Raw genomic sequence first — 27,579 nt, forward strand, 5'->3', positions numbered from 1 at the left:
AAGTCGTCATATTTATACACATAGCTTCCAATTTTGGAAATAAATTGCTTTGTATAGTAAGATTTCCCAACATGATTGATTTTCTACCTAGAAAGAAAACTAAGTGCTTGTTGATACGGAGAGATGATGAAACAGTAAAACCAGAGTGGTTATGAACAACCAGGTGTAGTAGTGATACACAGCTATAAGATGTGAGAAGTTTTTGTTTTGTTTTGTTTTAATTCTAAAGGTGAAAAAACAGACATTTCAGAGATCATGTGCAGCCTGATATTCTGGAGCTAGAGTTTATCCTTGTAGTGGGACCCCCTTCATTATAAACGTGACTATTTTGGTGACCATGTCTGTTTGTTTGTTTGGTTTGTTCAATCACAGAAATCTAAGTCAAGTACATATCCACAGTTACTAAGAACAACCTTACCTGCAGAGGCAATCCAAATGGAGTTGCTTTAGACTGAGATATCCAGTATCACGTTTAAGAATTTAAACAGCCATCTCCACTTGTGGGAGAGTATATTTGCATATATTGTGTGTGTACATGTATATGTCTATATACCTTTACGTCTATACATCTATATGTGTATAGCATATATTGTATTATTATTGTGTCAACTTGTCTTCTGCTGGTTTGGTCCCTGCACTCAGGATAAGGAACACCCAATAGAATGAACGGGTCTAGAGTGATAAGCAGACCCCAGCAATATGCTACAGAGCCAGGGGTTGAGGAATACGATCACCAAGAGGGGACCCTTTGAGAAGATGACCAATGAATTCTATGAGCAATACTGTCTAATTGCCCAAGCATAAATGTTTCCCTTTTCTGCTCTGTAATTCCCTTAAGTTATCCTCAAGCTTTCCTCAAAGTTTTATAAATTGTGTCAGCCTCATATTACCTGCCTTATGGGAAATAAATTGAGGAGTTTATAACTATGAATGCAGTTAAGTAGCCCCAGTGAGAGCTTCCGCAGTTATGACATGGCTGGGTGAGAAAAGAAGAGGGAAATCCAGAGCTACAGTTTGGAGTGACAAGTGACAAGTGACAGGGATAGATTTGTGAAACATGCAAGTACAACAAATTAGTCTGTCTTCGAGTTGAGATGAGATAATCAGTCTATAGTCTACACATAATAAAACAGAATTTGGAAAAGTTTTAGCCAAGTACTGAATAAAGAAAGTATACCAGAAATGTCTAGCCATATATGATTTTGCATAATGTACAGGTCATAATCTAATGATAGATTATAATATGAAAATTAGATTATTTGTAGAAACTGGTTTGTAAATATAGTTGAATATATGAAATTGTAATTCTTAAGGTCAAAACTAGTTGAATGGCAACAATTTCATACAGTTCAACCTAATAAATTGCAAAAATAATATTATATAAGGAGACCCTGCTCTTTTATATCTGTGATTACTCTGGTATATGCATTGGTTTTATGAAACTTAACATCAGTTCAAATTTCTTTATTTCAGAAAGTTTACATATACAACAGATTTAATATCATTGGACCCAATTTTGAATGGGTATATAATCCCGAATGAGCGGAGAGGCTGCTTTTTTATAGGGACAGGAATATTTGGTCTCTGGACAATTTAAAGCCCATCTATACTTTCTTTAAAAAGCAGGTTGCTCTATTTTACTTCAACTCTTACCTTGATGCTTGTATTTTAATAAAACCATTAGCGAGTCTTAAATAAGATAAATACAGATAATGTATCTTAAATAATATAAATGCAGATAATAAATCTAATCCTATCCGAGATTTGGAAACTAATACAAAACTCACCAAATACGAGTATGGCACATAACATTTAAATCTTCTAAATTATTATTGTTACTTTAACTCTTTCCTCAAGTTAGAGCAAGTGTATTTTACTGGATTAGTCAGGACAGAGGAGGTTATAACGTAGAACAAACAGCTCCTTAATGTCAGTGGCTTAAAGCAACAAAGGTTAATGCCTCACTCGTGCTGAATGCCCATGACATGTCAGCAGCAGCTCTGCTCATTGCGGTTACTCAGGGACCCAGGCTGACACAGCACCGTGATCTTTATGGTCACTGAGCCAGAGGCAAGTAAGCACTTGAGGGGTTCACAGGTGCAATTAAATCTTCTTCCCATTCTGCCCACAACTGTTGGCCAGAACTATTCCTATGGCTCGCCACCCACAAGGGAAAGAGAAAGTGCAATCCTACCATATGTCTGGATGGAGGGACAAATGAAAATATTTGTATAATAAATAATGTATAATATTTGTGTAATAAATGAATAGCACTGATGACTAACTCTTTTACTGGAGGAAAAACAGGGGTTCTTCCTTGTTCAGAAACAGGAGATTTTGTGTATCTGTGTACGCATGTGCGCACACATATCATTAATTGGAAACCATTCTTTTGGTTCAAATCAAGATTGAGGCAGGAAGATGAAATTCCCTTACTAAAATTAGGGTGCCATCCACTAAACACTGAACAATTCACCATATTTTGTTGCTAAAGATGATTAAATAATCCCTGATTAAACTTCAAAGTGTTCTACCTACTCTCAACTCTGACTGACCACAAACTAATATTCTTTCAGAAAGCCATCTACAGAGGAAATTTTAAAAATTATTTGTGTCGATCCATCTTTGAAAACACACTTGCTTGTGTTTTCAGAAAACACAGGTTTGATTTTTTGTAAAATGTGACTGATTTTAGCCCTGAATACAGGCGAACACAATACTTTGGTTTGATGAAGAAAGTCCGAAAACAATTCTGAAAGCCAAGTTCATGGCGGTCACTTTTCCTAACACAAATTCTCAGAACAGATGACATTATCAAAACAGTCAAAAGAGATAGATAATATTACATCTGGATGCATTAAATCCCCATAATGTGCTCTCTAACTAAAGAATACTAAATTACTTATAAAGTGCTTTGAGGCAAAAACTATTATCTTAAGTTATTTTCCTATTGTGTACAAATGAATAGAAAAAGTACTCTGAATTTCCATTACCAGATGACATTCTGTGAAATACCTGAAGCAAAAAGAAGTTACAGAAATAGTGAGGGTTCAATCTAAAATCTAAAACAGAAAAAGAGGAATCTTCCTTCATGTTTTTATTTTTTAATGTAACAGTTGAGCTACTCACTCTCAGCTTAATAAAAGGGAAAATAAAGGTGGATTCTAACTCAGTCCACACATCAGGACACCAGAAAATCTGTGGCTCTAAATCAAGAGAGGAATTAAGATAATAGTGATCTAGGTACATTAAAGGAACATTTAATGCAAAAACTAGTTTTCAAATCCATAGAACATCCAACATACTTGAAATCCTTGAACCCACTTTTTTTCCTAGGCTATTTTGGACCCTGGGTTTATGATCAAATTCTAGCAATGTACCTAATCTTAATGTTTTCTTGTTTATCTTTTCTTTTGCGTTTATTTATCATTTCAACCAGATAAGACGTTTAGACATATAAGCACGCACAGCATTTTATATTCTATGTAGAACAATATATGATGACATATAGATGATAGTTTTAGAACTTTACAGGTCATTTCATTTGGGACAATACTTTGATACTAATTCCTTCCAAAAACCCATGAGGAAAAGAACAAGCATTCAGTAAGCATTTAGCCACATCCCACACTACCCACTGAATCTTTACAGCAGCCTCATAAAGGAGGTTAAATCTCACTTTATAAGAAAATGGAGACTCAGAGATGAGGTATTTTGGTGAAGTCTGCAGAGCCAGAGCTAGTAAATAGTTAAGATAGAATTAAATCTCAGTTTTAAGGGTTCCAAAGCCCATGAACTTTTCAGAAATGATACAAATCATTTCCACTCATTTAAAAGAATGTCAAAACTTTAGATTTCAAGATTTCATTGATCTATACCGTAACACAACCAGTGACCAAACTAAATTCACAAAGCTCTTCTTTGTAGCTACAGATGGGTATCTGTTCTTTGTAGTAACGGAAGGGTCAGATTTGGGTACTTATTTCTAATGTGTCGCTATTACCTACATATAAAATAATAAGAAAAAAAGAAAAGTAACAAAAACACATAACCAACTCTTGAGCACTTGGGAGGCAGCATAGGAAAAAAAGTTAGTTTAACAAAAAGGCTGGGTGGGCCATGCAGTCAAGCCATCTGGGTTGACTACTGATTCTATCACTTACTAGCTGTATAACCTTAAGTAAGTCATCTTACCTCCCTGTGTTTCAGTTTCCTTATTAGCAATTCTTATTTGACAGCTGAACACTTTATCTCATTTAAGATTTAAAAAAGAAATAAAGCATATTCTAGAAGCAAAGTATTTCCATTTTCACCACTCTCAAACCCTGTTTTGGTTTTAACATATATTTTGCCTTCTAAGAACTTCCTAACATTAAGACTCACAAAGGTTCACGGTATGCAACACAATACTGAGATGATACACAGACACAATTTGGGGTCTGGGTTCTACAGAAATGACTGTCCATAAAATTGATTTAGAAACTAGACATACCCCGTTGTGTGAGAGTTACTACTGTCTCAAAGCATAATTTAAGTCATATTGTTATTCGTTCTTTTCTTCTCCTTTCCAATAGCCTATTTACTAAATAAATAATAATTTGCTGAGCTGAGGGTGGGACTAAAAAAGAGAAGGAACTTCCTTTCTCCTTGGCACTACTAGGCAAAGTGAAATATAAACCAGCAGACAAAGTTCGAAGTCTGCTCTGATCTTTTCCCCAAAGCAATAGCGAGGGACACTGCCTTCCCCATGGGACAGAAAACAAGGGCCCTTTAAATATGCCTTATTTTAACAACACATTGTGATATTGCTTCTATTTTATTCTATTCCTACCCTTTAGTCAAAGAAGAGTTATATGTATTAAAAAATAAACCTGAGAAGTCTTATGATCATTGTATACTGTGCCCATAGTCCAACTTCAGTCATTCATAACTACTTTAGCATCTCAACAGAGGAAAACAAAAATATACCACCCCTCCCCCAAATATGTTAGAAATCAAAGCAACAACTACAAAGTCTGATAGGCTGTCTGAGGATTAAAGGAAGGAAAGGAGAGAAGAAGGGAAGGAGGAAGAGAAAAGAAAAAAGTAAAAGTAGGCTATTTTGAGAATTAATCAAAGACTAAGTGCCTCCTTTTTCAAAATTCCTTTTTCCATCTCTAGAAGAAGAAAAGTAAAAGCATTATAAAAAGCATTATAAAGAAACATTATAAAGATCAATAAGGAAATGCACCACCTATGGAATCTTCCCAATAAAGAGATCAGCCTCAAACTCCCACAGATGGAAAGTTACTCCCAGAACGTAATATAGTGCTCATCAGATAGTACTTAGTAAATCTGTTTTTTTCATGAATGAATGATTTAGGAGTGAATTAGACAGTAAATAATCTCCTAACTGGCCTCCGTGAGATCAGCTTTCCTTTTCCTGCCATCTGACACCGTCATTCCACAGCTCACCTGCCACGCCACCACTGTCCATATTTACCATGTATGCATGCCCAGCAGCACCCAGGATCGGGGCTGCACACTGCTCAAGCTCCGGGGACACTATTCATACAGGTTTTTGGTTTTTTTTTAATTACTTGTGCTCCAAGGGTCCCATTTTCATAAAATATTCTGTGACTATTACCCTTTGGAATTGTGCTTGATGTGCCCAAAGAACTATCTTAGGATATACCCAGTGTATTGCACAATTCCAGGGGGCAATATTTACATTTTTTGCTACAGGAGTGGCACCCTTGGAGCACAACCTTATAGAGAATTCCAGTTAATTTATTTATCTATTTTATGTTAGTGTGTCAGTCTTTCCTTGGATTCCTTTTCTTCCCCATTGTCTTTAGCCAGTCTGATCCATCATTTGGTTTTGTTTTTTTTTTTACCTTTTAAAAAAAATATTTATTTCTTTATAGGTTCTATTGAACAGCCATAGAAAATTTTATTTATTATTGAATTTATTATTTTCATTTCAGTTTTTTAAATTAATTTTTATTGGAGTATAGTTGCTTTATGATGTTGCATTAGTTTCTACTGTACAGCAAAATGCATCTGCTATACATATACATATATCCCCTCTTTTTTGGATTTCCTTCCAATTTAGGTCACCACAGTGCATTAGGTAGAGTTCCCTGTGCTATACAGCATGTTCTCATTAGTTATCTATTTTATACATAGTATCAATAGTGTATATATATCAATCCCAATCTCCCAATTCCTCCCACCCATCCCTTCCCCCTTGGTATCCACACATTTGTTCTCTACGTCTGTGTCTCTATTTCTGCTTTGCAAATAAGATCATCTGTACCATTTTTCTAGATTCCACATATATGCATTAATATACGATATTTGTTTTTGTCTTTCTGACTTACTTCACTCTGTATGACACTCTCTAGGTCCATCCACATCTCTACAAATGACCCAATTTTGTTCCTTTTTATGGCTGAGTAATATTCCATTGTATATAGGTACCACATCTTCTTTATCCATTCCTCTGCTGATGGACATTTAGGTCGCTTCCATGTCTTGGCTATTGTAAATAGTGCTGCAATGAACATTGGGGTACATGTGTCTTTTTGGATTATAGTTTTCTCTGGGTATATGCCCAGTAGTGGGATTGCTGGGTCATATGGTACTTCTATTTTTAGTTTTTTAAGGAACCTCCATACTGTTCTCCATAGTGGCCGTATCAGTTTACATTCCTACCAACGGTGCATGAGGGTTCCCTTTTCTCCATACCCTCTCCAGCATTTATTTGTAGATTTTTTGATGATGCCCATTCTGACCGGTGTGACGTGATACCTCATTGTAGTTCTGATTTGCATTTATCTAATAATAAGTGATGTTGAGCATCTTTTCATGTGTTTGTTGGTCATCTGTATGTCTTCTTTGGAAAAATGTCTATCTAGGTCATCTGCCCATCTTTTGATTGGGTTGTCTGTTTTTTTGATACTGAGCTGCATGAGCTGTTTGTATATTTTGGAGATTAATCCTATGTCAGTTGCTTCGTTTGCAAATATTTTCTCCTATTCTGAGGGTTGTCTTTTCATCTTGTGTATCCATAATTTGGACCATCCTCTCTTCAAAACCTCAACGTCTTTGCCCTTCCATGAATCAGTTTCTTTGACTGTATTATTTGCTTTCCAGTCCTTTACAGTCTCTATGTCCACCCCCTAAATGTGTTACTCTGGGTTCCATTGTTAGCTTTATTGTTGGCTTACTTTACATATCTTCACTAGGTGAATTCATCTATACTCACAACTTCCATTGTCATGTATGTTGTGATGCGCACCCCCCCACCCCGCCACTCTCTCTCCAGCTCCCATCCTTCCTACATTCCAGGCTTGCATATCCAATTATCTACACTTGAATTAGCCACCTGGATATCCAACACAGCCCTCAATCACAATATGTCCAAAATGACATTCTCATTCCTTCTGTCAGCTCAGAATCTCTCATTCTCCTGTGTTTTGTAATCCCATCCAAAGCTAGAATCATGAATGTCATCCTCTCTTTCTCTTTATTGCCCATGGCTAAAGGGTTACCTATCTCTTCTATGCCCCAAATCATTTTGAAATCCATACTTTGAACTCTAGCCCACTGCCACCATAGACTTCATTCTGTATTACCTGGATTCCTGCAATAATCTCTCCCAATTGATTTCCCAGCATCAGGCTTTGTTTCTAATCCATCTTCCTCACTGTTGACAAGATATTTCATTCCACTTGTTTAAAACTCTTCAATGGCTCCCTGAGGTTTTCAGAATAAAGGCTAAACTGTTTCAAAAGGAATATAAAACCTTTCATATTAAAAGTACTTCTCCCTTAAGAAATAATGATAATGTACTCTACTGTAACCTTTCCAGGGCTCAGGCTGCAACTGCTCTTTAATGCCCCATCTCCAGACAAGATAAAGAGCCATTAAGTCCCAGCTCTTTTCACTAAAGGGAGGCATTGCCACCCTGAGTGAAGTTCAGAGAAGAACAAATGCTCTTGCCAGGTCATCAGCAGAAGAAAACTATGTATCTCCATATTCTCAGGTCCCTGCACAATGCTGGGGCCAAATACAAGTTCCAGGGACAATCTTTCAAGGTTTCTAGACACTAGAAATCAAAGGGAGTTTTCTTAATACGATGTAAGGCCAACTTACTAAAGTGAGCATCTCCATTTGCATGAATACCTTCAGAGGCTAAAGAAATCATACTGGTAAAGAAGTGATGCTTGGTTATCCACTCATTGTGGTCAGCTGTAGTGCCACATGGCCTGAGAACACTGGGATGCTGATGTAGGGGCTGAGGTAGTGTTTGTCTCACATATGGACAGGAACATCCCAAACACTGTGGTACATGTACATTCAAGAACTATATAGAAATCACAGGTCTTTCAAACTCAAGGAATGTCAACAATAGCAAAATGAACTATGTCTATACATAATAAGGATGCACTACTCCCTCCTTGCTTAGAAATTTACTTTCTGAATTCTCTGGTCACATCTTATTTTTATTCTACCTGCCTCAGATATCAATATTATTGTATTATTTAGAATACATAAATAATATTTATTTTCTAAATGGAAACATCATTTCCTCAGAAGAGGGTACGTGGCTTCATGAAAAAGATAATTAGTCATATCAATTCTTAACATTGAACATGTGTTATTCTCCATTAGAGCTTAAAAAATAATGAAACAAATAAATGCTTTTACAGAAGCTCATATGTCTCCATGGAAAAATTATTGAGGTCATTATTCTTTTCCTTGAGGGATGCAGATCAACTCTAATTATATGTGACATTTCTGAAACTATGCAGTGTTGCTCCAACTAACCCTTTCCTTTCAAATATTTCAGATAGATTAGCTATACCAACATGTTTTATTTCAACATGTTCATCAAAAACTATTCTTCTTACTCCAAAACATAATATTTTCATTGAAATTAGTCTTCATTGGAAACAGAATAGACTTTAACATGAAAAACAGAAATAAGGCCACATATGATTAGAGCTCTATGTTTACACTTAACCAATATCATTTAAGAAGATTTGTTTTTGAAAAAATAATGTAAGACTAGAACTTACTATTAGCCAGGATCTTTTCTTTGGGGGAAATCTTGTGTTTTTGTATCACCACTTGGAAATTTGATACTATATATTACTTTGTATTTTTTATATTTTGTACTACTTACACTTTTAATGGTGAGAATTCCAAGTTATCAAAAAAATTTACCATTTTTATGGAATTGAGAACTAGAAATATTCTTGTTACTTCTGAACATTCAGGTAGTTTTTAAAAGTTGGAGTATCTGGAATGGTTTAGGTACAAAAGGTAAGGAATATATTGTGAACAGTCACGCACCATGGTTCATGTGTGTAAAGATGACAACCAGAATGTATTTAGTTGGTTTTTATTTAATTATGTCCTTTAGTAAGTTATTTCAAGACTAAAATTATCAAATAATTTTTTTTCCCACTGCTGTAGAAATGTTAGTAGAATTTCATTTATAAAAATTTTGGCCCTATTAATCTACAGATAAATTACAAATTGTCTTTCCCTTTCTTTCTTCACGTTCTCTATTGAATTTGTGACCCAATTTTGTCATTTTCCTAAACTGCATTATAAATTAGAAAATACACATCTGCTCAAAGTGACAGTTCCATTGTAACTGGCTCAAATGTCCGGAGCAGCTGCAGCTCCAGAGGGTTCCCATAAACTTACTCATGGCCTTTACTCACATGAGCTTTCCCCAGATGCAGTCACCAGAAAGTACATGTCACACAAAAGGCTAGGGAGGACGCAGCCGCCAAAGTATCCAGCACAGCGTTTCTATGCTGGGAACGCTAATCCAACATGTTAGGTGCAAGACTTCTGCACGCGACTTCTACAGACAAGTGAAACTAGACTAAGCACAAAAGAAGGTAGACCTTATCACCTAGATTCCATTGTATTTTTCCCAGGGACCCCAGGGGCTTTGCCAGTGACACCATGGATGCTACGGATTTTCCTCTTTCTTACTGCCCTTGACTCAGCAGAGGGGAACTGGAACACCATAATGACATCTACTGTCACAACATCTTCCTCTGGACTATGACACACAACAGAAAGCCATGTGGCTGACAGAGTCTTGGTGTTCCAGCTAGGTGTCAGGCCTGTGCGTTGGAGGTGGGAGAGCCGAGTTCAGGACATTGGTCCACCAGAGACCTCCCAGCTCCACATAATATCAAATGGCAAAAGCTCTCCCAGAGATCTCCATCTCAACGCCAAGACCCAGCTCCACTCAACGACCAGCAAGCGACAGTGCTGGACACCCTATGCCAAACAACTAGCAAGACAGGAACACAACCCACCCATTAGCAGAGAGGCTGCCTAAAATCATAATAAGGTCAGAGACACCCCAACACACACCACCGGACGCAGTCCTGCCCACTGGAAAGACAAGATCCAGCCTCATCCACCAGAACACAGGCACTAGTCCCATTGACCAGGAAGCCTACACAACCCACTAAACCAACCTTAGGCACTGGGGGTAGACAGCAAAAACAATGGGAACTATGAACCTGCAGCCTGCGAAAAGGACATGCCAAACACAGTAAGTTAAGCAAAATGAGAAGACAGAGAAACACACAGCAGATGAAGGAGCAAGGTAAAAACCCATCAGACCAAACAAAGAAAGAGGAAATAGGCAGTCTACCTGAAAAAGAATTCAGAGTAATGATAGTAAAGATGATCCAAAATCTTGGAAATAGAATGGAGAAAATATAAGAAACGTTTAACAAGCACCTAGAAGAACTAAAGAGTAAACAAACAATGATGAACAACACAATGAATGAAATTTAGAATTCTCTAGAAGGAATCAATAGCAGAATAAATGAGGAAGAAGAATGGATAAGTGACCTGGAAGGTAAAATAGTAGAAATAATGATGGCAGAGCACAATAAAGAAAAGAAAATGAAAAGAATTGAGGACAGTCTTAGAGCCCTCTGGGACAACATTAAACGCACCAACATTCAAATTATAGGGGTCCCAGAAGAAGAAGAGAAAAACAAAGGGACTGAGAAAGTATTTGAAGAGATTATAGTTGAAAACTTCCCTAATATGGGAAAGGAAAAGGTCAATCAAGTCCAGGAAGCACAGAGAGTCCCATACAGGATAAATCCAAGGAGAAACATGCCAAGACACATATTAATCAAACTATCAAAAATTAAATACAAACAAAAAATATTAAAAGAAGCAAGGGAAAAACAACAAATAACATACAAGGGAATCTCCACAAGGTTAACAGCTGATCCTTCAGCAGAAACTCTGCAAGCCAGAAGGGAGTGGCAAGACATATTTAAAGGGATGAAAGGGAAAAACCTACAACCAAGATTACTCTACCCAGCAAGGATCTCATTCAGATTCGACAGAGAAATTAAAACCTTTACAGAGAAGCAAAAGCTAAGAGAATTCAGCACCACCAAACCAGCTTTACAAAAAATGCTAAAGGAACTTCTCTAGGCAGGAAACACAAGAGAAGAAAAAGACCTACAATAACAAATCCAAAACGATTAAGAAAATGGTAATAGGAACATACATATCGATAATTACCTTAAATGCTCCCACCAAAAGACAAAGACTGGCTGAATGGATACAAAAACAAGACCCATACATATGCTGTCTACAAGAGACCCACTTCAGACCTAGGGACACATACAGACTGGAAGTGAGGGGATGGAAAAAGATATTCCATGCAAATGGAAATCAAAAGAAAGCTGGAGTAGCAATACTCATATCAGATAAAATAGACTTTAAAATAACGAAAGTTACAGAGACAAGGAAGGACACTACATAATGATCAAGGGATCAACCCAAGAAGAAGATATAACAATTGTAAATATTTATGCACCCAACATAGGAGCACCTCAATACATAAGGCAAATGCTAACAGCCCTAAAAGGGGAAATCGACAGTAACACAATCATAGTAGGGGACTTTAACACCCCACTTTCACCAATGGACAGATCATCCAAAACGAAAATAAATAAGGAAACACAAGCTTTAAATGATACATTAAACAAGATGGACTTAATCGATATTTATAGGACATTCCATTCAAAAACAACAGAATACACTTTCTTCTCAAGTGCTCATGGAACATCCTCCAGGATAGATCATATCTTGGGTCACAAATCAAGCCTTGGTAAATTTAAGAAAATTTAAATTGTATCAAGTATCTTTTCCGACCACAACGCTATGAGACTAGATATCAATTACAGGAAAAAATCTGTAAAAAATACAAACACATGAAGACTAAACAACACACTACCAAATAGCCAAGAGATGACTGAAGAAATCAAAGAGGAAATCAAAAAATACCTAGAAACAAATGACAGTGAAACAAATGACAATGAAAACACGATGACCCAAAACCTATGGGACGCAGTAAAAGCAGTTCTAAGAGGGAAGTTTATAGCAATACAATCCTACCTCAAGAAACAAGAAACAACGCAAATAAACTACCTAACCTTACACCTAAAGCAATTAGAGAAAGAAGAACAAAAAACTCCCAAGTTAGCAGAAGGAAAGAAATCATAAAGATCAGATCAGAAATAAATGAAAAAGAAATGAAGGAAACAATAGCAAAGGTCAATAAAACTAAAAGCTGGTTCTTTGAGAAGATAAACAAAATTGATAAACCCTTAGCCAGACTCATCAAGAAAAAGAGGGAGAAGACTCAAATCAACAGAATTAGAAATGAAAAACAAGTAACAACTGACTGCAGAAATACAAAGGATCACGAGAGATTACTACAAGCAACTACATGCCAATAAAATGGACAACCTGGAAGAAATGGACAAATTTTTAGGAAAGCACAACCTTCCGAGACCAAAGCAGGAAGAAATAGAAAATATAACTGATCAATCACAAGCACTGAAATTGAGACTGTGATTACAAATCTTCCAAAAAAAAAAACCCAGGACCAGATGGCTTCACAGGTGAATTCTATCAAACATTTAGAGAAAAGCTAACACCTATCCTTCTCAAACTCTTCCAAAATATACCAGAGGGAGGAACACTCCCAAACTCATTCTATGAGGCCACGATCACCCTGATACCAAAACCAGACAAAGATGTCACAGAGAAAGAAAACTACAGGCCAGTATCACTGATGAACATAGATGTAAAAATCCTCAACAAAATACTAGCAAACAGAATCCAACAGCACATTAAAAGGATCATACACCATGATCAAGTAGGGTTTATCCCAGAAAGGCAAGGATTCTTAAATATATGCAAATCAATCAATGTGATAAACACTATTAACAAATGAAGGAGATAAACCTTATGATCATCTCAATAGATGCAGAAAAAGCATTTGACAAAATTCAACACCCACTTATGATAAAAACCCTCCAGAAAGCAGGCATAGAGGGAACATACCTCAACATAATAAAGGCGATATATGACAAACCCACAGCCAACATCCTTCTCAATGGTGAAAAACTGAAACCATTTCCTCTAAGATCAGGAACAAGACAAGGGTGTCCACTCTCACCACTATTATTCAACATAGTTTTGGAAGTTTTAGCCACAGCAATCAGAGAAGAAAAAGAAATAAAAGGAATCCAAATCAGAAAAGAAGAAGTAAAGCTGTCACTGTTTGCAGATAACATGATACTATACGTAGAGAACCCTAAAGATGCTACCAGAAAACTACTAGGGCTAATCAATGAATTTGGTAAAGTAGCAGGATAAAAAATTAATGCACAGAAATCTCTGCATTCCTATGCACTAATGATGATAAATCTGAAAGAGAAAATAAGGAAACACTCCCATTTACCATTGCAACAAAAAGAATAAAATACCTAGGAATAAACCTACCTAAGGAGACCAAAGACCTGTATGCAGAAAACTATAAGACACTGATGAAAGAAATTAAAGATGATACAAACAGATGGAGAGATATACCATTTTCTAGGATTGGAAGAATCGACATTGTGAAAATGACTGTACTACCCAAAGCAATCTACAGATTCAGTGCAATCCTTATCAAACTACCAATGGCATTTTTCACAGAACTAGAACAAAATATTTCACAGTTTGTATGGAAAAATGAAAGACCCCAAAAAACCAAAGCAATCTCAAGAAAGAAAAATGGAGCTGGAGGAATCAGGCTCCCTGATTTCAGACTCTACTACAAAGCTACAGCAATCAAGACAGTATGGTACTGGCACAAAAACAGAAATATAGATCAATGGAACAGGATAGAAAGCCCAGAGATAAACCCATGTGCATACGGTGACCTTATCTTTGACAAAGGAGGCAAGAATATACAGTCGAGAAAAGACAGCCTCTTCAATAAGTGGAGCTGGGAAAACTAGACAGCTACATGTAAAAGAATGAAAGTAGAACACTCCCTAACACCATACACAAAAAGAAACTCAAAATGGATTAAAGACCTAAATGTAAGGCCAGACACTATAAAACTCTTAGAGGAAAACATAGGCAGAACACTCTATGACATAAATCACAGCAAGATCCGTTTTGACCCACCTCCTAGAGAAATGGAAATAAAAACAAAAATAAACAAATGGGACCTAATATAACTTAAAAGGTTTTGCACAGCAAAGGAAACCATAAGCAAGACCAAAAGACAAGCCTCAGAATGGGAGACAATATTTGCAAATGAAGCAACTGACAAGGGATTAATCTCCAAAATTTACAAGCAGCTCATGCAGCTCAATATCAAAAAAACAAACAACCCAATCCAAAATGGGCAGAAGACCTAAATAGACATTTCTCCCAAGAAGATATACAGATTGCCAACAAACACATGAAAGGATGCTCAACATCACTAATCATTAGAGAAATTCAAATCAAAACTACAATGAGGCATCACCTCACACTGGTCAGAATGGCCATCATCAAAAAATCTACAAACAAAAAATGCTGGAGAGGGTGTGGAGAAAAGAGAACCCTCTTGCACTGTTGGTGGAAATGTAAAGTGATACAGCCACTATGGAGAACAGTATGGAGGTTCCTTAAAGAACTAAAAATAGAAGTACCATATGACCCAGCAATCCCACTACTGGGCATATACCCTGAGAAAACCATAATTCAAAAAGAGCCATGCACCACAATGTTCATTGCAGCTCTATTTACAATAGCCAGGTCATGGAAGCAACATAATTGTCCATCTACAGATGAATGGATAAAGATGATGTGGCACATATATACAATGGAGTATTACTCAGCCATAAAAAGAAACGAAACTGAGTTATTTGTAGTGAGGTGGATGGACCTACAGACTGTCATACAGAGTGAAGTAAGTCAGAAAGAGAAAAATAAATACCATATGCTAACACGTATATATGGAATCTAAAAAAAAAAAAAAAAAAGGTTCTGAAGAACCTAGGGGCAGGACCGGAATAAAGATGCAGACGTACAGAATGGACTTGAGGACATGGGGAGGGGGAAGCGTAAGCTGGGACAAAGTGAGAGAGTGGCATGGACATACGTACACTACCAAATATAAAATAGATAGCTAGCGGGAAGCAGCCACATAGCATAGGGAGATCAGCTCCGTGCTTTGTGACCACCTAGAGGGGTGGGATAGGGAGGGTGGGAGGGAGATGCAAGAGGGAGGGTATATGGGGATATATGTATACGTATAGCTGACTCACTTTGTTATACAGCAGAAACTAACACACCTTTGTAAAGCAATTACACTCCAATAAAGATGTTAAAAAAAAAAATGGGCTAGGGAGAAGCCGAAAGACTTATGTTAGGAAAAAAGAATAGCTTTCTACTTTTCAGTGTTGAAAACACAATGATACATGTCGTATTTGGCTAAGAATCACGAAGATCACTCATAAGCAGGCAAACAAACTTGTTTTTCATATTAAATAAGCCAGTTAATGTAGAAATTTAAATTTTTGAAAGGATTCAATTATAGCCTGCATTGGGTCCTCCAACAAGTCATATGTTGAAGCCCTAATCCCCATTATGACTTTATTTGGAGATAGAGCCTTTAAGGAGATAATTAAGGTTAAATGAAGTCATAAGGGTCAAGTCCTAATCCAATAGGACCGGTGTCCCTATAAGAGGAAGGGCCTAGAGCCCCCCCTCTCTCCGGGCACATGTGCAGATACAAGGCCCTGTGAAGACACAGCAAGAAGGCACCATCTACAAGCCAAAGAGAGAGACCTCATCAGAAACCAGTGCCTTAATCTGGTACTTCCAGCTTCCTGAATTGTGAGAAAATAAATTCCTGTTGTTTAAGTCACCCAGTCTATCGTATTTTGTTATGGCAGTCCAAGCAGACAGATGATTATCTCACTGCTCTGGAAAAAATGTGCTAGTGCTTTGTACAAGTTAATCCTATCAAAAAAGCACTGGTTTTTAACAATACAAGTTTTTAAACTTTAATCAAATATATTATATCAATGGCATAAAGATAAAATTTCCCCCTGTTCTATATATGCCTTGGTCGCTTTCAAACTTTTGGACTGTGACCCATAATAATATTAGTATATATATGCACATATGTGTATAATATATATTTATTGTATATATGTGGGTGGAAGTATATATATATTTCCACAAAACAACACTTTTTAAACTATCTAACAGCGATGTGCTCTGTTCAATTCTATTGTACTTAAAAAAAAGATGGTCTGTGTGTGTTTTTAACATGCATTTCAATGCCGGTTTATGGCTGGAAGTTTGAGAAGTTCCCTTTTTAGCTATGTTATCCAGAATATTTCCTAGTTACAATTTCCTTTGTTCCCCTTTGCATCTCAAGACCCTTAAAAGTACACTGAAGTTAAAATAACCATAATTCTCTCCCTCCCCTACCTCATTCTCTCCCTGTCTCTGTCTCTGTCACACACACACACACACACACACACACACACACACAAACACACACACAAAATGAGCCTAACTAAGACTGGGGCAAATCAGTTGAAGTCCTATTCAAAGCAGTACTTTTCACATGATTTAAACTAGAATGTCAAGCATATTGTCTTGCTGATTTGTTTATAATAATGTTTTTGGTTTTATGGTATAACTAAGATATAGATTAATACACACAAACTGAATATATGAATTACTACTTGAGAAATAGGGTATCGATGAAGAGAAATGTTGGATAACTTACACTCCTAATTACCATAGGCATCTTGGGTATTAATAAGAAATTATATGGCTTGATGTGTTTCAAAGAAAATATTTGTTTGTAGAGCGAAATTAATTTTATCATTTCCTATCTTATTCTATTTCATTTGGGTGTATGTTTAAAGAATCATGCTTGTTGTATCAATCAAAGATTTTGACACTGATGTCTCTTGGTGTATGAATGCCAGATAATGAAATGGAGGGATAATTAAAGGAAGACAGTGGGTACTATAGTTGCAGGTCTTACAGATTTGCTGTGCTCTGAAAAAAATTACTAAAGTTGGCTAAGACCCAGAAGCAAAAAACACAGAAATCATAATAAAACACTACTTTGTCACACTCAAACTAAAAGTACTTCTGGACCCTTCTATATAAAATCAAAAGTTAATTTCTAAACTATAAAAAATTTCAAAATCAAGATTTAAATTTCAAACTTTCCAAAATTTCATGAGTCAAAATTCTAATGGTCATTTCTGTATATACAGTTGCACAAAATAGATAACAAGATATCTTTTTGAACAGCCGAAGTCAGTACACAGGGAAATTGGTCATAATGCAAACTAGCTTTGGGGAATACATGCGTGTGTATACTTGTGCACTTGCACACACTTATACAGACCTAAGAAAAAAGGAAATAATTGAATACAATAAAAATTCAATATTATATAATACATTCACTTTTTCATGCTACTGGTATCTTGACACAAATATTTCCTATTGTCTCTTTACGGAATAAAACTTACTCTGTGTCCTTGAGGAAATAAAGAAATAAAAGAAAAAAAGTAAAAGAAATAATGAAGAAAATGTTTTTAATTGCATCTTTTTTCGTTACAAATTACCCTCAGCACCAAGATATCATCTGGCATGTAGAGATACTTAGTAAGCTTTGGTTAAATCAATAAATTATACCTCATATGATTGATAGCCTCATACAGCCATTTCATGCCAAACATAAACATTAAAAATTTTAAGTAATGTTTAAATATTTTAAAAAATAAATGTTAAAAAAAAGTTTAAAAATAACCTTTACTGAATTAGCTAAATAACATTGTTTTTGCACGCTTCTTATTTCTCACCTCTTCTTTTGTCTTTTTTGATATCACTCGGAGCCAGTCTCCAATCATGCTCAGGACAGCAGCAAAGTAAGCAAGCCCTACAAGGATCCAAAACCATACGACAGGCTTATAGAAGTCTAGATATTCAATATCTGATCCACCTGTGAGAGAAAAACAAAGTAGGACAAAATAACTTCATATTCATACAAGTAAATAACACAGATTCCTGCTAAAATTATCAACTAAATTTTGGCTTTCTAAACACAGGAATCTTCTTGTCAGTTGATCCATGTTATTTTGTTCATATGGAATTCCTTGTTTTCACTCAATTAATCCTTATCTATTTTTCAAGAACCAGTTAATTCTTTTTTAAATTGAAGTACAGTTGATTTACAATATTTTATTAGTTTCAGGTATTAGTAAGTTCTTAATAAGACCTTTCATTACTTCTCCAGATAATAACAATTTTTCCTTGTCCCATGTTTCTTTTTTGTTTATTATAATTGATCTCAACTAGTGTAGCACTTAATTATTCCATGCGTATTAGTTTCTCTTTCCACCTCTATTGCAACAGATGGGAAACAGAGATGACACTTTTTTTGGTATGCATTTAACTTTGTATCTTTATCTTAATGCCCATCAATTCATGCTAACCAATCAATACATGCAAACCAATCAATTCGAAGTCAACTTGGACAGAAAGTAGTTGTTATTTTAAAACATCAATACAATGGATTGATAACAAACGCCAGAGACAATGCCTTGGTGGGTCTACTTTGAATAAATAGTAACTTGCAGGTGATATTGCCATTCGTTATTCTCTGACTTTTCAGAGGAATTCCCATGCTTGTCATAAATTTAAATCCCTAGCTCTGAAGAAAAATTTGGTAAAGGAGTTCTTTTGCTTTAATCTATGTTACTTCTCCATTCGTTTGGTATAGTAACTGCACCTACGAGAATCTGAATACATTTCAATACATCCCAACTTTAGCACATATTAATAGGGCACTTAAATTAAGTTTCAAACACTGAAACAGTTGTGGTTTTTTTTCACAATAGAGGAAAGCATGTCTCTCTCTTGAGAAATTAATAATTTAGCCTGAGAAAGCCTCACATAGACAATTAACCACAATGGGGTATATCAAGTGATAGGGAAAAATAATAAAAAGTTCTATGAGAGGACATAGAAGAAATGATTTTTACTTCTGGGAGGGTGAAAATGAGAAGACAGAAGGTGAATCTTAAACAATGAGGATCAAAACAGAAAAGTTCAGTGTGAAAATATTTGATATATTCAAAGGACTGTTAGTATCGACTAAAGCTACATTTGGAAGGGGGTCAAGGGAGCAGACAGGTAGAAGAGGGGAATCTAGAAAAAATCAGTTGTATCAGGTTGTAAAGACTTGCTCCTGAAGTAATGGGGAGTAGGTAAAAGTTTATAGGCAGATTCGTGTTTGACTATATGCACAGAAAGATCTAGTGGCAGAGAGAGGAGGACTGACAGAGAAGCCCCATGAGAAACTTTGTTCTGAACTAGCTAAGCAACGATTGTGCCTGAGTTAGACTGGGATGGAGAGAAGAGACATTTGAGGCAGAATTGTCAGGGATTGACGACTAGATAGTTGGTGTGATAAGTGAAAGGAAGGGGTCTAGGATGACCAGAGACCACAGACCCTCATTGGGAGATGGTACCAGCAACTGAACAGGAAACACAGGGGAAGGAACAGTGACAATAAAAGGAAAAGTCATTCAAACTGGGACATCATAAATTTGAAGTGCTTGAGGTACCAACAGGCAAGATAGCCAGCAGGATCCTTAAATACTAATCTAACACTTAATAGGGCAGAGCAGGAGATAAAGATTTTAGGATCAACAGCACAGAGACTAGGGCTGCTTAAACAGGGGTGGTGGACACACTCAATTCACAAAATTTAACCTGTACATTCAGAAGAACAGCTAATAAACAGCAAAAACACATTAAAAATCAAATATAAAATTTGGAATGTAACATTACTCTCTAATTATAAATTAGACTGTGAGTTGCCCACAATGACATTTTCAAATACTAAAGGGTCAGAGTAAAAAGAGAACCCTTTTCTATCAGGCAAATAATATGAACAGATATAAGTTCAGCTTGCTTTTGGGACAAAGAATAATTTTCAAGATTCAGTTTATAAAGTCAGTAATATTACCCTCAAAATATTGTAAAAATTTTTACCTTGTGCGGCATTTATTAAAATGTAATTTCTGGGAAGGATTACAAAGGTTAAATGCATCTTGTGATGGTTAAGACTTGGCCCATGGGGGATGCAGCTCTACAAATTCACAAAGTGACTTAAGAAATGTGTGTGGAAATTTGTTATATGATAGGCTCACTAGCGAATTCCATTTTTAAAATGTTTCCATTTCAATGAAACCAAAATGACATTTTTTCCCAAGTACTTTCTCTTTCAAAACCAGAAAATCCTCATCCAAATAGTTGTGACTCACTTAACACATAAGTTCACCAAAATGTTGATTTTAGAAGTTAGTTCATGCTCAAGATGACTTTTTATAAGTCTTCTTTCTTATAAACAGGATGTCACAGTTTGAAAACAGTAAATTAACTTAATCACAAAAAGGTCTATATTTGGGTAAAATGTTCATCCCACAAGTTTTAGTGGATTCTAAGCCTGGGGAGGGGTGGGATGGGGGGAATGTTTTCCCATTCTTTTTTTTTTTTTTTTTTTTTAAAGCTTTTTTTTAAAATAAATATTTATTTATTTATTTTTGGCTGTGTTGGGTCTTCGTTTCTGTGCGAGGGCTTTCTCCAGCTGTGGCGAGCGGGGGCCACTCTTCATCGCGGTGCGCGGGCCTCTCACTGTCACGGCCTCTCCCGTTGCGGAGCACAGGCTCCAGACGCGCAGGCTCAGTAGTTGTGGCTCATGGGCTTAGTTGCTCCGCGGCATGTGGGATCTTCCCAGACCAGGGCTCGAACCCGTGTCCCCTGCATTCGCAGGCAGACTCTTAACCACTGCGCCACCAGGGAAGCCCTTTTCCCATTCTTAATTGCCACTCTTAAGATGAAATACTGGCAGTCAAGTGATCCAGGAAAAGCTAATGTTTATAAATAGAAGTATTATCCAACAACTCACAAATTCTTTTCACTTTCCGATATCTAAGATTTATGAATTAATTTTCACATTATTCATTTGATTCAAGAGTCTTAACCAAATTAAAATATCTGTAATGTTAAGATAACTTACTAAAAAGTTATTAGTTTTATTTTTAAATTAGTAAATATTTTTTAAATGTATTGGTTATTATAAGCATTACTCTTAGTCTAGCACATTCAAGAAACCGGTGCATGGGTCTCTTACTTGTTAAAAACCTAGGGCAATTTCTCTGTCCTGGATTCCCTCCCTATATGCCCCCTAACCCCATACGAGGCTTTATACTCATTGCAGCTGATTTACAAAATATTCAAACTCTGATGGAGAGAGAAGAGTGAAAGCTAAGACTTACTGATGGCCTACCTAAATGAAATCATGCCATCCTAAAGCCCTGAGGGGGTAGGTGTTGAGAGGAGTTGTATTCCTACTCCTCCTATTTCCATTGATTTAGGACAAGACTATTAGCAAGACCATTTGGTCATAGAGTTAAGCCATATCTCCAGCTGCCTTTATCAGATGCCTTTTAAGCTGACATTTCAATTGCCATCATTCTTATAGCCCGTTCAGAACTCATGGGTGAAAGACTGGTATTGGCTCCCTGAAATCCCAAGTGTAAATATCCCCATTTTACAATAGAGAAACCATACTCTCAGTAGGTAAAATAACAGTTGTCAGGTTACACAGGAAAGAGGGCATCAGAGCTAGAATTCAAAGCCAGGCCTGCCTAGCTTCAGATCACAGGCTCTTTTCATTGAACCAGGCTGTCTATGTCACCTATGTTCTCAGCTGATGTCCTTCCCATCATTTATCCACTATCCATTTTTTGTCCATACTGTATGGTAGACACTTAGCTAGGGCTGGAAACACTAAGTCAAACAAAGTGTTCCTCTTCCCCTCAAGGTTCCTACCTAGAAATCAGGTGGGTCTGAAGGTCAGCACTGTTTTACCAGGAACCTCCTTACCTTGCTTATGTCCTCATTCCAACAGTTTCCAGAAGTTGGCCCTATTCTGCTCTATAGAACTTGAATATACAATGCCGTCTCCTCCTTAAATTTAATTTTCTTTCTCTTGATGCTGCTGAACCACAGAATATTTATGAAGAAAAAAAAAAGATATAACCTGGATTTAAAGAATCATCTAGCCATTTTGGACTAAACTTACCAACTCGATGCCCCTCTTCTGGTTTTCTAAAATGTGTATTATAGAATACACATATACATAAATGTGTATACACATACAACTTTGTTCTAAAGAAAATAAAGGTCATTTCGTTACATGGGTCTGTAACTATTTTAGTTTAGATATCAAATGTGGATTTCAATTTTTTTTCGTTTGTTTGACTTTCTTTTTATTAATGAAAGCTATTCTGTCTTAATGTGATGGGGAAAAATATATTTTGCTTTAGTATATTTTTCTTTTTTTATAGTAAAGCAATTTAACTGAATGAAGTGTTTTGGGTTTTTTTTTAACATCTTTATTGGAGTATAATTGCTTTACAATGGTGTGTTAGTTTCTGCTTTATAACAAAGTGAATCAGCATACATATACATATATCCCCATATCTCTTCCCTCTTGCATCTCCCTCCCTCCCACCCTCCCTATCTCACCCCTCTAGGTAGTCACAAAGCACCAAGCTGATCTCCCTGTGCTATGCGGCTGCTTCCCACTAGCTATCAGTTTTACATTTGGTAGTGTATATACGTACATGCCACTCTCTCACTTTGTCCCAGCTTACCCTTCCCCCTCCCCAGGTCCTCAACTCCATTCTCTAGTAGGTCTGCATCTTTATTCCTGTCCTGCCCCTAGGTTCTTCAGAACCATTTTTTTTTTTTTTTTTTTTTTAGATTCCATATATATGTGTTAGCATACGGTATTTGTTTTTCTCTTTCTGACTTACTTCACTCTGTCTGACAGACTCTAGCTCCATCCACCTCACTACAAATAACTCAATTTCATTTCTTTTTATGGCTGAGTAATAGTCCATTGTATATATGTGCCACATCTTCTTTATCCATTCATCTGTCGATGGACACTTAGGTTGCTTCCATGTCCTGCCTATTGTGAAGAGTGCTGCAGAAACTAACACAACATTGTAAAGCAATTATACTCCAATAAAGATGTTTAAAAAAAAAAAAGAAGTAGTTGTCCACTTCCTGCCAGGTACTTGGTCTAAGATTAGGAAAACTGCCATTAGAAGAACGGCAGTCTCAATGATCATAAAGAAAGAAAGATCAACACATTGTCTTGCTCATCCTTTACAAGGATGGAAATCTACAGGATATAGGATGTACATTATTGTTACCCTTAGAAATTACCTTTAAGTCTCAATATAGAGTAATTCGGAGTCTTTTTCATTAAACTTAGTGCAATTTACTGCCTGCCTCACTGACTTAACTGTCAATCACTAAATGTTTTCCTTGTCATTTTTTTCTCCACGTGCTTCTACAGTTCTTCTATATATCCATTCTGAATCCTAGAATTTAAATAACTTCTTGGTTTGCCCACAGTCCCTAGGACTTCTGAACAGTTTGGGTCAAATCCCATTTAATTAATTACACAGATAACTCTCAGTTCTCTGATGAGTTCTCTGAGAGTCACCAGCTGAATCAGGGGGTGACCAGATGCCTTTCAGAATTTTCCCAGATTAACACAGAACCACCAAGAAGAGAAGACAATTTCCTATTTAATTTAATTGTTACTCCTGGATTTCAAACATTCTGTCCCATAGGAACGGGAACTAGAGCAATCATTATCACTAAGTGCTAAGCACAGTATGTATTATAAAATATGTGCTCACTAAACAACAGAATGAATGAACATATGAATGATGAATATAAGACATCTCCCTAACAGTCACATAAACCCTCTCTTTTCAATCAAAGCAATTTTCTGAGCCATTGTGGTGGTGGTGGTACTGACTGTTCTTCAGTTGACCTCACTTCTTTCTCATCAGGTAGTTTCCTTGTTATTTGTTAAATTCCCGGCAAGTTTTTGCGCAGTCATCAGCTCAATAATAGCAATTTTAATACCTGGCCTTTGACATAGTTGCAAAATTTAGGCCACATCAGGAACTGTTTTCTCCAGGTGCTCTATAAGGACAAATTGTTTTGAACAAAAAAAACTTGCCATGGTATTTCAATGGAGATTTATATGTTTTCATGATAAAATCTCCTTCCATTAAGCAAGCTCTGAGCACTCCATGACTAAATGAGTCAGGGCTTTGGTTATAAGAGAAAGCAATAGTTTGGTTACTAAAAACTGCATTTCCATTAATGACTATGAAAACATAACTCTAAGAAAACTTAATTCCTTTTTTAAAATTAATTAATTAATTTATTTTCGGCTGAGTGGGGTCTTTGTTGCTGCGTGCGGGCTTCCTCTAGTTGCGGCGAGCGGGGGCTACTCTTCGTTGCGGTGCACGGGCTTCCTATTGTGGTGGCTTCTCTTGTTGCAGAGCATGGGCTGTAGGTGTGCCAGCTTCAGTAGTTGTGGCTCGCAGGCTCTAGAGCGCAGGCTCAGTAGTTGTGGCGCACGGGCTTAGTTGCTCCACAGCATGTGGGATCTTCCCGGACCAGGGCTCGAACCCATGTCCCCTGCATTAGCAGGCGGATTCTTAACCACTGCACCACCAGGGAAACCCGAAAGCTTAATTCTTAATATGAGATATACAAAAATGTTTTTTCTCAAGTCAAAAAATGTGAAGACAAATGATTCTACAAGTGTGAAAACCGTAAAAGTTTAGTAAACATACTAGAAGGGGAATTTTATCTGTTCAAAGTCCCAAATTATATTTTCTATATAGAGGAGTGTAAGGCATTAAGCGTAAAGCCTGAGTAACCCAGTAAGTATTCAAAATTACATGTGAGTTCATTATTGAACTAAATATACTAAATTTCACTGATTAAAATTCCAAGAAGATATATTTGGATGGCAAAGTAAATTTATGCTCAGAAGGAAAATGTGTTTTCATAATATCAATCATAAGGGTTTCTTAGAATACATCCAAACTTTTGGCTAAAATTTTTGGTTTTTATTAAAAAAGTAGGTAATGTGAGAACACTGCTTTGTGAAACTATGTATTTGTATCTGGCTTTCACTCAATCATATTATCTCTTATGAACTAACCTGGTTTACAAAAAGGAGTGTTTCTAAAGACTTCTTTGGGCAGCTTCTAAACAATGACTCACTGTAATCCTAACAGTATATATATGTGTGTGTGTGTGTGTGTGTGTGTGTGTGTATATTTTTTTATCCTTTTAATGTGTTGTTGGATTCTGTTTGCTAGTATTTTGTTGAGGATTTTTGCATATATATTCATCAGTGATATTGGTCTGTAATTTTCTTTTTTTGTAGTATCTTTGTCTGGTTTTGGTATCAGGGTGATGGTGGCCTCATAGAATGAGTTTGGGAGTGTTCCTTCCTCTGCAATTTTTTGGAAGAGTTTGAGAAGGATGGGTGTTAGCTCTTCTCTAAATGTTTGATAGAATTCACCTGTGAAGCCATCTGGTCCTGGGCTTTTTTTGTTTGTTGGAAGATTTTTATCGCAGTTTCAATTTCAGTGCTTGTGATTGGTCTGTTCATATTCTCTATTTCTTCCTGCTTCAGTCTTGGAAGGTTATATACCTTTCTAAGAATTTGTCCATTTCTTCCAGGTTGTCCATTTTATTGGCACAAAGTTTCTTGTAGTAGTCTCTTAGCATGCTTTGTATTTCTGTGGAGTCTGTTGTAACTTTTCCTTTTTCATTTCTAATTTTATTGATTTGAGTCCTCTCCCTCTTTTTCTTGATGAGTCTGGCTAATGGTTTATCAATTTTGTTTATCTTCTCAAAGAACCAGCTTTTAGTTTTATTGATCTTTGCTATTGTTTTCTTTGTTTCTATTTCATTTATTTCTGCTCTGAGCTTTATGATTTCTTTCCTTCTGCTAACTTTGGGATTTGTTTGTTCTTCTTTCTCTAGTTCCTTTAGGTGTAACGTTAGACTGTTAATTGGAGGGTTTTTTTTTTTTTCTTGAGGTAGGCTTGTATAGCTATAAACTTCCCTCTTAGAACTGCTTTTGCTGCATCCCATAGGTTTTGGATCGTCGTATTTTCATTGTCATTTGTCTCTAGGTATTTTTTGATTTCCTCTTTGATTTCTTCAGTGATCTCTTGGTTATTTAATAATGTATTGTTTAGCCTCCATGTGTTTGTGCTTTTTATGTTTTTTTTCCCTCTAATTCATTTCTAATCTCATAGCATTGTGGTCAAAAAAGATGCTTGATATGATTTCAATTTTCTTAAATTTACTGAGGCTTGATTTGTGACCCAAGATGTGATCTATCCTGGAGAACGTTCCACGCACACTTGACAAGAAAGGGTAATCTGCTGTTTTTGGATGGAATGTCCTATAAATATCAATTAAATCTATCTGGTCTCTTGTTTCATTTAAAGCTTCTGTTTCCTTATTAATTTTCTGTTTGGATGATCTGTCCATTGGTGTAAGTGAGGTGTTAAAGTCCCCCACTATTATTGAGTTACTGTCAATTTCCTCTTTTATAGCTGTTAGCAGTTGCCTTATGTATTGAGGTGCTCCTACGTTGGGTGCATATATATTTATAATTGTTATATCTTCTTCTTGGATTGATCCCTTGATCATTATGTAGTGTCCTTCCTTGTCTCTTGTAACTTTCTTTACTTTAAAGTCTATTTTATCTGATATGAGTATTGCTACTCCAGCTTTCTTTTGATTTCCATTTGCATGGAATATCTTTTTCCATCCCCTCACTTCCAGTCTGTATGTGTCCCTAGGTCTGAAGTGGGTCTCTTGTAGACAGCATATATATGGGTCTTGTTGTTGTATCCATTCAGCAAGCCTATGTCTTTTGGTTGGAGCATTTAATCCATTCACGTTTAAGGTAATTATCGATATCTATGTTCCTATGACCATTTTCTTAACTGTTTTGGGTTTGTTTTTGTAGGCCCTTTTCTTCTCTTGTGTTTCCCACTTGGAGAAGTTCCTTCAGCATTTCTTGTAGAGCTGGTTTGGTGGTGCTGAATTCTCTTAGCTTTTGCTTGTCTGTAAAGCTTTTGATTTCTCCATCGAATCTGAATGAGATCCTTGCTGGGTAGAGTAATCTTAGTTGTAGGTTCTTCCCTTTCATTACTTTAAGTATATCATGTCACTCCCTTCTGGCTTGTAGAGTTTCTGCTGAGAAACCAGCTGTTAACCTTATGGGAGTTCCCTTGTATG

At 36.4% G+C, this 27,579-nt stretch overlaps 1 protein-coding gene across 1 annotated transcript in view; it reads right to left on the reverse strand.

The window, feature by feature from the left end:
• The window catches only part of KCNK2 (potassium two pore domain channel subfamily K member 2), a 139,643-nt gene that overhangs the window by 24,804 nt on the left and 87,260 nt on the right, over nt 1–27,579 (reverse strand). The window contains exon 6 of the mRNA XM_068538420.1: nt 18,219–18,358. Within this exon, the coding sequence (XP_068394521.1) occupies nt 18,219–18,358 (140 nt within the window). The remainder of the gene's footprint in view (nt 1–18,218; nt 18,359–27,579) is intronic.

The sequence above is a fragment of the Eschrichtius robustus genome, chromosome 3 (assembly GCF_028021215.1).
Source record: "Eschrichtius robustus isolate mEscRob2 chromosome 3, mEscRob2.pri, whole genome shotgun sequence".
NCBI lineage: Eukaryota > Metazoa > Chordata > Mammalia > Artiodactyla > Eschrichtiidae > Eschrichtius > Eschrichtius robustus.